The sequence below is a fragment of the Poecilia mexicana genome, unplaced genomic scaffold (assembly GCF_051168715.1).
Source record: "Poecilia mexicana isolate PSO_F unplaced genomic scaffold, ASM5116871v1 scaffold_8, whole genome shotgun sequence".
In the NCBI taxonomy this organism is placed as follows: Eukaryota; Metazoa; Chordata; class Actinopteri; order Cyprinodontiformes; family Poeciliidae; genus Poecilia; species Poecilia mexicana.
Window position 1 is genome coordinate 26,956,020 of NW_028263377.1, and position 14,402 is coordinate 26,970,421.

General features: G+C 41.4%; 1 protein-coding gene across 1 annotated transcript; it reads left to right on the forward strand.

Annotated features, from left to right (window-relative positions):
• Nucleotides 1-336: 336 nt before the first annotated feature.
• On the forward strand, nt 337-13,717 carry pigq (phosphatidylinositol glycan anchor biosynthesis, class Q). The gene is made up of 14 exons (XM_015014131.2): nt 337-436; nt 1,493-1,658; nt 2,385-2,571; nt 3,324-3,517; nt 3,848-4,044; nt 4,812-4,940; nt 5,026-5,146; nt 5,901-6,027; nt 6,105-6,258; nt 10,403-10,514; nt 11,108-11,188; nt 11,530-11,644; nt 11,713-11,774; nt 11,863-13,717. Exons 2-14 carry the CDS (start codon nt 1,506-1,508, stop codon nt 12,013-12,015), a joined length of 1,785 nt encoding a protein of 594 aa, XP_014869617.2. The 5' UTR covers nt 337-436; nt 1,493-1,505; the 3' UTR covers nt 12,016-13,717.
• The last annotated feature ends 685 nt before the right edge of the window (nt 13,718-14,402 follow it).

Sequence of the window (14,402 nt, forward strand, 5' to 3'; positions counted from 1 at the left end):
TATTTCACTCAGTTCTAACAAATATACATAATACCAACTTTAAGTATTAGTTTCGTAGGTTTTGTATTGAAAAAAATGACTTGGAGAAGACACGCTATAATTTTGCCTGAATTTATCATGCTGTAATTATGTAATTTATTTATAGAAAAGTTTTATTCATTATACTTTAAAATATCAGATTTTGCAGACAGATTATGATTTTGTCTGTTGCCGTAAGTCATTTTAAACATATATTAAAATGTATTTTTCAGTCAACAAAATTCTCTCCATGTATTTTTATGGTTTTTCACCAAACTTTGTAGAACGGAACAGAACAAACACGCCTGTTTCTGTTCGGACACTTTAAGTGACGGACTATAAACAAATAAAATGGCGACGTTGTTGAAGTAGAAGAACCGGAGTCGGAAGGAGACACCGTTTAATTGTGTTAAGGAAGGTAAAATTAAAGTCTATCACACTCGCATCTCGTTTTCAATCATGCTCCCCATCAGCTCAACAGTTTGTTTGTTTAATGGAGCTTCTGCGTTTTAATTTAGCGTATATTTAAGCGTTTTAAGTCGATGAGCTGTCAGTAGGAGTTTGACAGGAAGAGCCTAATATGCCAACATTACTTATTCATTTTAATCACTTCTGCTAATAAATATTTCTCGGATGACAGCTTCGTATTTTGTTATCAGCTAGCTCTACAGTTGACCTACTTCCTCCTCTTGGATTGTGAAATCGAGATCACTGCCGCAGAAATCAATGAGGTTCCAGCCCAGGGCTCCCCGTGTTGCCATGACAACCACAATGGGGCGAGTGAAGGGCGAAAGGAGGCCAGCGTTCTCACCAAACTCCACTCAAATACTGTCCGATTTGGAGGCTTTCCTCGGATTGCGCTTATCTGTCAATAGACACAGTTTACCTTAAATGAATGAATATTTCAGGCTTTGATTCGGCGATTCGTCATTACATTCATCTGAACCTCCTTTCCATTTGGTTTCAATTCATCAACAATGTCTCCTAAAAGGATTTAGATGTCTGCAGTTGTTTTGACGTTTTTATGGCTGCCTAGCACATACTACATTTCCTACTGTTTGTTTTTGCTATTAATTTTGCTACTAATGAAGATTACTAATTGATTTGGATTAGATTTAACCTTTTAAACCCAGTGGAAGAAGGATGAATTGTCCTGTTTTCAGTTTAGTTTTTTTTTTTTTTTTTTTTTTACAAAAATAAAGACAAAAACCTGTTCATCTCATTAAATCGAAATGTAATCAATTTATTACAGTTATTTACTTCAAGAAGTGAAACATACATCTTTATTGCAAACAGACTTATAAATATTAGGTATTTATTTCTAAAACTATTCACTTAAAAATCATTAATAATATATGAAATGTATCCTCCACCTATTTCTCCTCCTCCTCCTTCATTCCAGTGTAAAGTTTGATCCAACATTTTTAACTTGTTAACATTGAACTAATTGAATATTTCTTCTGTTTATCATCAGAGCTGTGGACGTCATGGTGCTGAAGATCTTCTTCCCACAGTGCTGCAACCGGGCGGAGAGCGGGCTGCTGGTGGGCCGCTGGATCTCCGGCCATGACTCGGCCGTGGTGCTGGCAGTCATCCACTACCCGTTCATCCCGGCGCAGGTCAAGCAGTACATCCAGCAGGTCGGTGCGACACTAAATACTGTCCTGTGGTGAATGAAAAAAATAGACGTTACAGACATAAATTCATTACACTTTCATGTGCTGATTTTCCAAACCTCTTTGTGCTGTCTGGGTGTGTTTACGATCAGTTGAGACTTTAATGTTGGAAATATGATTGATAACGAACTAAATCTGCATGCAGTATGTAACTTTTATAAAAAAATATATGTTTTTAACATATTAGCTAAAACTGTGACAGTTTGCTATGAGACAGATAATCTGTGAAAAGATCGAATCTCCTCCACCTTCTCCCTCAGCTACACTGCAAAAACACAAAATGTATTTTTGGTTTAGTTTCTAGTGCAAATTGAAACAAGTCAAAATAACTTAAAAGTAACGTTTCTGGAAGATATAGAGGCTTGTTTGTTCATTAATAATTAATAATAATAAAAAGTACTTATTCCATTGGCAGATAAAGTGAAAAAGGGAGAAATGTCCTGTTATAAGTGATATAATCTGAGTGATTGACAGCGCTAAGACCCGCCTCCTTGTTCTGAGTGGTTGTTTCTAATCACTGGAAGAAAGCGGATCGGTTTCATATTAAACTGTCTCAGCATGGTGACAGTTTAAACAAATACGTAAAAAATATATATTTTTAATTTACATTCTGCAGCTTTAGGACTTGTTTGGGTGAATCAGGGTCCGGTTAAATTATTTGGACTTCTTCCCTCTATGCTGTCGTCCCAGATGCAGGCTCAGAGTGGCGTTGATCTGTCGGTTCTCGGCTCCTGGAGTCTCCCTAAAGACGGGCAGGAGGGCATGGAGAGCTTCCTCAGGGACCTGAGCACCATCTTCCCCCAGGAGCGCTGGCTCCAGATCAGAAGGCAGTTCGGAAAGACTGGCTTCAGCTGCGAGGTGCTCAGCCGGGACCAGAGTGAGCGCCCCCTGCTGGAGTTCAGGACAAGAGCAGCAGTCAGAGACAGTTTACAAACAGCCTTCATTTACTAAAATTAATGTTGTTTCCTTCCTCAAAGATTCCTGAAAACTGGATTTTTGAGTCTGGAAAAATCTGGATAATCTTTGGATCCATCCATTTTCCCTTAGTGGGGTCGGGAGGGGTGCTGGTGTCTATCTCCAGCTAACATTCCGGGCGAGAGGCGGGGTCACCCTGGACAGGTCGCCAGCCTGTCGCAGGGCAACACAGAGACACACAACCATGCACTGACACCTAGGGAGAATTTGGAGGGACCAATTAACCTGACAGTCATGTTTTTGGATTGGAGGAAGCCGGAGTACCTGGAGAAAACTCACAGGGAGAACATGCAAACTCTGTGCAGAAAGACCAGGGGGCCGGGAATTGAACCCAGAACCTTCTTGCTGCAAGGCAACAGCTCTACCAGCTGTGCCACTGTGCAGTCCTTATCTCTAGATAATCTGGAAATCTATATTTCAAACATTTTAACAACAAAGATAAAAAATGTAATAATAATAATAAAACAGAATAAAACCTTCATAATGAGTTGGAGAAGCAGCAGAAATAATGCTCATCAATCAGAACTGTTAGCTTGATTTTTATTTGATCATTTAATAAATATTTTATTTTATTATTTCAGTCAAACTAAAATCATCTCATATTCATAAATTTCTTTCTTGGCGATAAAAACTGGAAAATTTTCTCTCCTCCAGTTTGCAGGAAGGATTCAGGAGAAAAAGCAGAGAAGAAGAAGAGCGAAGAGGACGACGGCGACGCAGAGCATGAGGATGAGGAGAAGGTGATCTTCGTCCACTACGAGCAGAGGAAGGTGATGCTGTCGCAGCTTCATCCTGTGGAGGCCCAGGAGTCTGGGAACGGATCAGAACCTCACTCTGAGCTCAGACAGGTACCAGAGGACCAGAGACGATCCGGGTTCTGAAGGGTTCTGTTCTTTCTGAAAAGTGTGGCGTGTTTTTGTGGCCTTTAGCCTCTTCCAGCTGTGATCATCTGGAGCAGAGGTCTGCAGCCACTGTGTATAAAGTGGATCTAGGTCTGGACTTTGACTAGGCCATTCTAACACATGACTCAGTTCTGATCTCAATCATCCCATAATATTTCTGGCTGCTTGTTTAGAGTCATTATCCAGCTTGTTTGGTTGATGGTTTATTTGGACGCCCAGTAGCCGTTGCTATAACAACGGCTGTTCTTCGTTTCTCTTCCTCCTCTTCCTCCTCAGGTGTTTGGGACGGTGGCGCGCAGCCAGCCGCTCTTCGTCCTGGACCGGTACGATGACGGGCCGCTGCGGTCGACCCACTGGCAGTCTGAGGGCCGGGAGGCCAGCATCGTGGTGGAGCTGCTGAAGCAGGCCTCGGTTCCGCTGGGCCTCCTGCTGGGCCGGATGCTCTCCGTCTGGACCTGGATCTGCAGCGCCCGGTGAGGAGAACTGGGCCGGAGCGCAAACTTTAAATATCAGGGAGAACCGCTGAGAAATACACTCTGAACTGGGAAGAGCTGTGTCTTTCTTCAAAGTTTTATTAGTTACAGTTAAAATAAATAAACACAACAGTAAATAAAAATGATTATTAGTTTTGAAGAAAACCTGCAAATCGTCTCAGACGGGAAAAACAGACTAAACTGATTTCTGGCTTCACTGTACAAAAAGGTTCTGAAAAATAAAAATGGGTCAAATTTTCCTCCTGGTTTCTCCCTGATGGCCTTTAAATGAGAAGCTGGGAAAGAAGTCAGAGACCCCTCCCCCACCTGTTCTTGCACACTGCCAGTCAGCTGGCTGAAACCTGGCTGCCACACTTTTCCACAGAATGTGTGTCTTTGTTGCTACAGATGCTTAATAATATAATAAAATATGAATAATTTTATTCATGTAGTTGTTTTTTTTTCTCCAGTTGTTAGTAAAAGATAAAATTTGTGAATAATCTCATTGAATATTAGAAACATATTTTCTCTTGTTATGATTTGCAGATTAAATTAGATTTTTTATAAAACCATAAGTTTTTACTTGCATGTTGTTAATCAGGTTTTATTCTCGTCCAAATCGAGTCGTTTTATGGAGAAAATCCCCTGAAAACGTTTTAATGTCTGAACCGATTTCAGCCTGAATGAGTCATAGTTCCAGCCTGAACCCAGTCCGGTTCCGGTTCTGGTCCTGCTGCCTCCCTCTGACCTCCTGCCGTTTCTCCCAGGATCCTCAGCGTCTTCCCGCTGCGCTTCCTGTCCTCCAAGCTGTCCACCTGCGTCCAGCTGAGCTACAGAACCGAGCGGCTGCAGACGCTGGGCGCCCCACAGGCCGACGCCCACATGGACTTCATGAGGTGGGAGGAGGTTCTGTCCCAGAGGGACGCCGGGCCGGGTCAGACCGGGTCCGTCCCTCTCACCTGTCCCCCTGTCTGTCTGCAGGAAGGCCAACGTCCTGGTGTCCGTCCTGCTGGACGTCTCGCTGGGCGTCCTGCTCATGTCGTGGCTCTACAGAGACCAACACATCGCCATGCTGGCCAGCAACCTGGTGCCAGCCGCCGACGTGAGTCACAGCAGATATGGGATTATATAGAGATTATATAGAGATTATATAGAGATTACATAGAGATATACTGTAGATATAGAATGGTGGGTCTGGGTTGGATGTCTGAACATCCAACCAACCAAAGAGTCAGTGAGTTTAGACCAGGAGTTCCCAAACTTTTCCAAACAGCGTTGACCTCTGACCTCCTTAGCAATCCCACAGACAATGCTACAAAGCACGTAAATAAACATCAAATTTTAGAATGTTTTTTATTCATGATTCAGTAATTATTTATTCAGTAATTATTTATTGCCTCCTACTGTCTGATTTTAGACGCCCATCAGTTCTGTGGCAGAAAAATGTATTAGCAGATAACATGTAATTATTTTATTACCAGATAATGCAACTTTTCAACACGATCCACTGTTTTGATTGTAAGAAAATGTGTAATGTTTCATATTAATCACATTAAATTTCATCGCATTGACTCTGTTCTTACAGCTTTTTGCAGCAGTGTTGGTTCCTTTGGGCTTTTTCTTGCTTGAGCAGCAAAATAACTTCATGAATTTGCCTGGTAGCCAATCAGAAATAACATTTAAATACATTTTTAAAAATAATTGAAAAACAAAAATTATGATGAGACATTTAAGATTTTTTTTTTATGGTATTCAGTTGTTTTTTTTTTTTTTGCATTCAAGTCATTAACTGTAAATGCTCCTTCCTGTGACTCATAGCCGGTAATTTCCCAGCATGCCCTGCTCTGTCTCCACAGAGCGTGGCGCAGCAGCTGGAGGAGCTGCTGCAGTGGCTGATGGGAGCTCCGGCCGGCCTGAAGATGAACCGGGCCCTGGACCAGGTTCTGGGCCGGTTCTTCCTCTACCACATCCACCTGTGGATCAGTGAGTCTCTGACCAGAACCGACCAGAACCAGCAGCGTTCACCAACATGAGGCTCATCTCTGCATGTCGCCCTGCAGGCTACATCCACCTGATGGCGCCGTTCATCCAGGGAATCCTCTGGTACGGAGGCCTGTCCGCCTGCCTCGGCCTGACCTTTGCCCTCTCACTGCTGTCTGACATGGTGGCGCTGTTCACCTTTCACATCTACTGCTTCTACGTCTACGGAGCCAGGTAACGATGGACGGACGGACGGACGGACGGACGTTCGTTCGTTCAGATTAAACAAATGAAAGGCCAGCGATGTGTTGGAATTAAAGCTTTTCTACAATGGATTATCAGGGCTATGCTAAGTAAATATTTGTTTTTAAATTAATAGAATAAAGTTATAGTAATTTGACAATAAAGTTGTAATATTAGGAGAATAAAGTAGTGATTTTATAAGAACTCCTGCAGGAAAAACCAGTCAGACCACTGGGTTAAAATGAGGAATGTTGAGCATCCAGTTACAAATAAGGAAATATTTAATCTTTTATCACATCAGCATCAAGTTATTATCACTTTGAAATGATCATCCAAACAACTGAGTCGCAGAAAGAATCACTGAATTGCCGAACTGATGATGTCTGATATTCATAACTATCAAAGCTTTTTACTCATTGAAACGACTTTTTTTCTCATAATTTTAACCCTTTTCTTCTGGTAATATTGCATCTTTACTTTCATAATAAAACTAAACAAATTCTCAGCCTAATACTCTGTTGTGCATTTTAGTGTCGTCCCAACATCTGATTTTTAAAGATTTTAATCCAGTTTCTATTTGTAATGAAAATTGTAATATATTTAAAAGCCTGCAGGGGGCAGTGTTTGTCAGACATTTTAATTACAGATGTCTGTAAAGAGACTAATGCTGTTTACTTTGAGTAAAACTCAAATATTTTCATCAGATTTTGGTTCAGAAGATTCTAAACTTGTCTAAATAAAATAACTGAGTTATTTTAGAGATGTTTGACTTTATCCTCAGAGGAGAACTGTAGTTGTTGATGTTTCTGTAATTACAGGTTCTGATCTGCACAGCTGCATGTTTTCTTCACATTTTTGGGTTGGATTTCATTTTTTTTTATCGAGACACGGCCCAGCTGTGGCCAACTATGGGGACTATGTGCCTCCTGTGTAAAATCCCTACAAGCACCAGGAGCAAATAGAGAAGTGGTGATGCAAGTGAAAACTCACACTTGCCGTTGAAACCAGATATTTCCATACTCTGAATAAAAAGACACAGTGTCTTTCACCGTCTGAAGTTAAATCAAACTAAACTTTTCTGGTTGTAGCTTATTTAGAATTATCCAAAGTATTTCTCTTTACTAAATAACAGAAAACTTGGCAAGAAAATTTTTAAATTCAAGAAAAACTTTTCTTGAATTTAAAAGCTTACGTACATTTAGTCAGTATCTGTATTTTAAACCTTTTGGGGTTTTTAAGCATCTATGCTAAAAAGAGCCAAGAATCTTAAATCCACAATATAAACCTTGCAGAAATGAAGAATATTCATATAGAGAGCTTTAAAGCGAAATGATCTCTATTTTAAACCTTCTGTTGGTAAATTGAGGATCCAGTCACCAGTCTGCTGTGTTTCCAGATTACTGGCTCTAAAACTAAAGATTGTATTGAAAATCGGAAAGTGACCCAGAATGCAGTTCTTTTGGTAGAGACTGATGTTTGTCTGGTGTCCAGAATGAAAAGCAGCTCAGGCTGAAAACGTTGGACGTCTCCATCTGACTGATGGTGGATGTTTGCTCTGACTGGAGGAGTTATTCGGTTCCTCTGCTGCTGTCAGGATGCAGCAGGAAGTGCAGAGACGGATTGAGGTTTCATGCTTCAGTCTGACGGAGCTAAGTGGAAACTTGAAGCTTTGATTTACGGCAAATCGACGGTCCAGCTCTCTAATGGTTATCAGTTATTGATCAGGATCCAAAGAGCAGTCTGGATAATTAGTTGGACCGAAGAAAGCTTCCTAAGATATGAGACCAGAATGGACGGACGGTTGGATGTCGGTTGGTTGGTTGGATGTTGGTTGGTTGGTTGGTTGGTTGGTTGGTTGGTTGGTTGGTTGGTTGGTTGGTTGGTTGGTTGGTTGGATGTTGGTAGGTTGGTTGGTTGGTTGGTTGGTTGGTTGGTTGGTTGGTTGGTTGGTTGGTTGGTTGGTTGGATGTTGGTTGGTTGGTTGGATGTTGGTTGGATGTTGGTTGATTGGTTGGATGTTGGTTGGTTGGTTGGTTGGTTGGTTGGTTGGTTGGTTGGATGTTGGTTGATTGGTTGGTTGGTTGGTTGGTTGGTTGGATGTTGGTTGATTGGTTGGTTGGTTGGTTGGTTGGTTGGTTGGTTGGTTGGTTGGTTGGATGTTGGTTGGTTGGTTGGTTGGTTGGGTGGTTGGTTGGATGTTGGTTGGTTGGTTGGTTGGTTGGTTGGTTGGTTGGTTGGTTGGATGTTGGTTGGTTGGTTGGATGTTGGTTGGTTGGTTGGTTGGATGGATGTTGGTTGGATGTTGGTTGGTTGGTTGGATGGATGTTGGTTGGATGTTGGTTGGTTGGTTGGTTGGATGTCGGTTGGTTGGTTGGTTGGTTGGTTGGATGTCGGTTGGTTCGTTGGTTGGTTGGTTGGTTGGTTGGTTGGTTGGTTGGTTCGTTGGTTGGTTGGTTGGTTGGTTGGTTGGTTGGTTGGATGTTGGTTGATTGGTTGGATGTTGGGTGGTTGGTTGGTTGGTTGGTTGGTTGGTTGGTTGGTTGGTTGGTTGGTTGGTTGGTTGGTTGGTTGGTTGGTTGGTTGGTTGGATGTTGGTTGGTTGGTTGGTTGGTTGGATGTTGGTTGGTTGGTTGATTGGTTGGATGTTGGTTGGTTGGTTGGTTGGTTGGATGTCGGTTGGTTGGTTGGTTGGATGGATGTTGGTTGGATGTTGGTTGGTTGGTTGGATGGATTTTGGTTGGATGTTGGTTGGTTGGTTGGATGTCGGTTGGTTGGTTGGTTGGTTGGTTGGTTGGTTGGTTGGTTGGTTGGATGTCAGTTGGTTGGTTGGTTGGTTGGTTGGTTGGTTGGTTGGTTGGATGTCGGTTGGTTGGTTGGTTGGATGGATGTTGGTTGGATGTTGGTTGGTTGGTTGGATGTTGGTTGGTTGGTTGGTTGGTTGGTTGGTTGGTTGGTTGGTTGGTTGGTTGGTTGGATGTCGGTTGGTTGGTTGGTTGGTTGGTTGGTTGTCGGTTGGTTGGTTGGTTGGTTGGTTGATTGGTTGGATGTTGTTTCTCTGATTCTGATGCGTTTTGATCAAATCGTTTCCCAAAAACAAAAATAAAGTCCTAAACATGTCGCAGATTTTCTGAAACACAGGAAGTGATGGAAGTTAATCACTTCCTGTTTGTTGATGTTTACTTCCTGGTTTCCCTCTCAGCTGCTCGCCCGTCTGCAGCTCCAGTTCGGTTCTGGAGAATCGGCGCCTGATCCTGATGAAAGCAGAGGAAGGAACCTCTGAATTAAACATCTGCTCTAAAGATAGCGCTCCTCGCCTGCGTCACGCTGAAATGTTTCCCCCTTCCTGCTGCATGCTTATGCTGCTCCATCTCCCACAGCGCTTGTAGTTTCACTTTGAGAAGCTTTGTCAGAGTTTCTCAGCATCCCTGCAGTGATCTCAGCAGGAGGAGGACGGAGCCGCCTGCCTCTGACTTCAGGCAACTTCATGGAAAATTAGTTCATAATGATTATTTTATGATGGTTGGGAGCAGATTATCTGTCTCCAGGAACTCCGATGAACCAAATTTGGAAATTTACATTAAAAGCTTCAAAGAAGAGACTTTATCTCCTCAGGCTTTTTGTGCTGAGCTGTTCTTTATGCATCATTTGAAGGTTCATCCACAGAAAATTAGCCTTTGTTCTGCTTCTTGCAGATAAGGTTTAGAAATGTTTGTTATTCTTTGATTCTGAGCCAGAAATAAGGAGGACAGAGATTTCTTTTAGTGATAAAATAAGGAAAGTCCAACTCGTTCTGTCGTATTGGACCTTCCTGAACTACTTCCTGTCTCTGATCCTGGTTGAGTTTCTGTTGGTCAGGATGGATCAAGACTTCTCTGCTCTGAATAAAGGGGGGATTACATATAACCTCAAAAAACAGCTGTAAACCGAATAATGAGAACCATTGTTGAAGGCAGAAAGAGTAGAAGCTACTTAAAGACACAGAGGCTCAATTTCAAGGTGTCAAGATTGTTTTATGTTATATTTTATATATATAAATGCCCAAAACTGATGATCTTCATGAGTGGATGGAAACGTTAGACGGTCATTTTCTGGGTGCCAGTTTGGAGTGACTGACGGCTCTGTGCGTCTCCGTCAGGCTCTACTGCCTGAAGATCTACGGCCTGTCGTCTCTCTGGAGGCTCTTCAGGGGGAAGAAGTGGAACGTCCTGCGGCAGAGAGTCGACTCGTGCTCTTATGACCTGGACCAGGTGAGTCTCCCCTCAACTTTCCTGATGTACTGCATCTACCTGAATTATCTCCATCGCAAAATTCATCACATAATGTAAGAAAACCCGCTCAGAAGGGTGACTGAAAGAGATTTTTATCACAAATTTAAAGAAGGTAAGATTCTTTAAAGGCATCCTGGATAAATACGATAAAAACAAAACGCTAGCCTAGCCCCAGCTGGAGAAATGGCTCATGGATTTTAGCTAAAGACAAAAGAGAAATACTCTAAACACTAAAATATGACACCACTCCTTTTTTGTTTAAATTTGAAGAAGGAAGTTCCGCTCAGCACCTTATTTTGAGGTTTTCAAGTCGTTTCCTTCAGCAGTTCTTGATGCAGCGCCCCCACAGGTGAAGAGGGGAACAGATTACTCAAATGATTTGGTTTTTGCAATTTTGTTGTGAAAACAGCTGAAACTATCAGTCCAGTCGTGATGGAAAGCAGTTAAGGGAAGTCAACGGTCAGATTTATAAAGTATTCTTTATTAATGGTGGTGTTAATCAGCAGTTTGCCTGAATTTCTGCGGTTTTTCAGTCATTTTCTGTCCTGAGATCTGTTGTGTTTTTGCTGCAGCTCTTCATCGGAACGCTGCTGTTCACCATCCTGCTGTTCCTGCTTCCTACCACCGCGCTGTACTACCTGGTCTTCACTCTGGTAAGAGAAGCTGAGCCCGGGATTCGGAAACGTTTTCACCTCAGTGACTCTTTTAATAACTTAACCAACACTTTTTAATGAATCATGTTTCATGTAATCATAGATAAATTGAAGCCCAGCTCTGTTTCTCCTTTCCTGGAGATCTTTTTTGGGTCTGCTGCTGTTTTGTTTATCCCCAGTGGTCCAATCAGGAGAACAGCTTTGTGAACTTCTCCCATACCTTCCTGTTTATCTTTACACTGACTGTATTTGCAGGTTTCTCTGAGAACAAGCAGAAACGTTTGTTAAAGCTGTGGTGTTGGTTTGTTTTTCACACCTCTGTGTGCCTGTGTGTGGAGCAGCTGCGCCTGGTGGTGGTGCTGTTCCAGGGCGTCCTGCATCTCAGCGTCGACTTCATCAACTCCTTCCCTCTGTTCGCCATGGCGCTGCGGATCTGTCGGCCCTACAGACTGGCTGGTAAATCTCATTACTTCTGCAAAGCAGAAACCTTGGCGTGTGTAAATTTATTTTTATTCCATTTTCAGAGGGTGTGAAGTTCAGGGTGCTGTGTGAGGAGCCGGGCACCGCCCTCCACCTGCTGATGGAGGTGAGATTTCCCAGTTTGACGCTCCGTTTTGGACGTTAGCTGGTGCTGGAGGTGGAGGTTGTTCCCTGACGCTGCCGTTCCTCTGCAGATCAACCCTCTGAAGTGCAGCAGCGTCGTCCAGACCTACCGCACGCCGACCTACAGCTGCTACCCCAGAGACTCCTGGGCGGCGCTCGTCAAGAAGCTGTTCATCGGGGAGCTGATTTATCCCTGGAGACACAAAACCACCAAGTCTGACTGACGGCAGAAACTGTGAAGTATTCTGAGCAACTTGAATGATTGATTATGAACACTCATTCCATCTTTTTTAGTACATATTTTTTATTTTTGTCAACACTTATGAAAGAAGTGAAACACTCCTAACGTAGTTTCAATGCTGCTGCTTCACTGAACAATAACAATTTCATGTAATTTCACCCTAATGGGAGTAAAAATTTATAAAATTGTGACAAATTAAAGGATTTTGTTCTAACAAAATGTTACAGATTTAGATTGTTAAAAGATTGAAGATGATTTCTGATTGAAAATGAATCAAGATTTTCTCATTTTTAGTTATTTGACAGGGTTAGGCACCATATATTTAGATATTTTTTTATGTTTCTTTATTTAAAAGTTTGATTTTCACTGGAAAAGTCAACTTTGAAAGAGAACCAACATTTCTGTTTAGTTGTTCGTCTCAGCCAATCAGAGACAGAATGCCGGGTCATGTGATACAACGCGCCATGCAGGATTCCTACTCAGCTTTTTCCAGGGCTGGAAATGTGATGAAAATCTGAAATTGTTGTTGTTAGAAAATTATTTCTGTTACCTTAATTATTGACAATTTTGTGTGGCTCTTGTTTACTAAAATATCGATCAAGTCCAGCCTTTAATTTGAGTACATTTGCGCTAAAAAGATCAAGTCATTCATTAAAAACATTTTCAGTTGTACTGAAAATAAGCCCAGTCATCAGAGGCACTTCACTAACAATGATACTAAGATAAATCTTTCAAAAAATGTAAAAGGAAAACAGCAGAACTTTTATTTATTTTTTAAAATTTTGTTTTATTGTTTATTTTATAGAGACAAAGAGAAAACAACAGCAATCTAATGCTTGCATCACAGTGTATTTATCCAAATCTAATCGCAACACTCGTCGTGTAACAGCGCCCCCGGTGGTCGGATGTATAAATGTGTTACAGGTTTGGTGAAGTTGGCTAAATGTCCACCATACTTTTTCCTTTTTTGTTCTTTAGTTTTGTTTGTTTTTTAACCTGTTTTATGACATGTGAAAATGTATTCTTGAAAATAAATCAAAACTGACCCAAACATCAGCTCAGAGGTGTTCAGATGGAAGATGTGGAGGAATCATGTAGTGGGAAAAGCAGCACCGAAGTCTGTTTTGTTTTGTTCTGCTGTTGGAAAACAAACTGTGGTTCTGCTTTGCTCCAAAGATTGATGGTTTTGTCTTTATTTTAAAAAATCATCTTGGATTTAACTTGTTTTGTGCCTGCAGCAAAACCAGTTGGTGCCAAACTGGTAGATGTTTCCCTAAAACGACTCATAGTTTCAGAAATTACGTGAAAAGATTTCCCTCTGTTCACCGCTCCAAAGTGTAGCCAGTAGGTGGCGCTGTGAGCAGCTTTTCACTGTGTATGTTCACTGGATGTTTTTTTTAAATACACTTTTCCAGCTGATCCACCAGAGTTCATCTGGTGGATCAGAAAACATTTGAAACAGATGCAGAGAAAATTCTGTGGAAGGATGTTTGCTGTTTGTTCTTTGAATATTTGTTTTTTTTTTCCGTATTCATCAACGAGTAGCACCAGAAGTTTCTCAGCCCTTCAGGTGGAAGTTTGAGTTTCAGATGCTTTCCCTGATAATGTTGATGTTGGTCCTCTTTGATGTTGTGTATAATTGATCAGTAGCTTCATCATAATCAATAAACTTATTTTGAATAAAATGTTTATTTTTCTCCTTCCTTTTTTCCATTACTAATTATATTTTATTCTGGTAAACTACAGATACAAAACAAGATGGATCATCAGGAATCAAAAGGCATAATTTAATGTTTCTGTCGTTTTCAGTGATTCAGATTTTAATTTGAATGATGTGGCTCACCACCCAGGGTGGCATTTCTTTACAGGGTGACGTAGAGATAAAAGTCTTCACCTCCTTGGATGTTTTACAAATCATTCATGATTAACTAAGCTTAGCTTTTTTTGACAAAAAAACCCCTCAAATATCCAAGTAAAAACTTATTTCTATAAATTACAATAATTGGATCTGTAAGATAAAATAAGTGACTGTATAAATATTCACCCCATTCCAGTCAGTATTTAGTATTTGCATCTCTGACTGCCATCCCAGCAGGGAGTTTGTGTGGATCTGGACGCTGCAGTTTTCTTCCTGCTAAACTGTTCCATCTTTGGACATCATCTGTAAACAGGTCTGGGCTTTGATTAGGCCACTCAAGAACCTCCATCTTGTTGTCTGTGAATCTTTAGCTGAATGCTTTGGGTTGTCATTTTCTCTGTTTTCTTATTTCCTCAAGATATTTTTGATTCTAGCACCAATTGACTGGACCGCTGTTGAATCAGGTCAGTCACTTTTTATGCAGTCACTTATTTTGTGTCTGATTTTTTTTT

Coding starts and splice junctions, on each gene's coding strand:
- pigq (XM_015014131.2), top strand. CDS start 1,506: ATGGTGCTGAAGATCTTCTTCCCACAGTGCTGCAACCGGGCGGAGAGC. Junction 11,645..11,712: donor TCGGCCCTACAGACTGGCTG/GTAAATCTCATT, acceptor TTCCATTTTCAG/AGGGTGTGAAGTTCAGGGTG. Junction 11,775..11,862: donor CCCTCCACCTGCTGATGGAG/GTGAGATTTCCC, acceptor GTTCCTCTGCAG/ATCAACCCTCTGAAGTGCAG.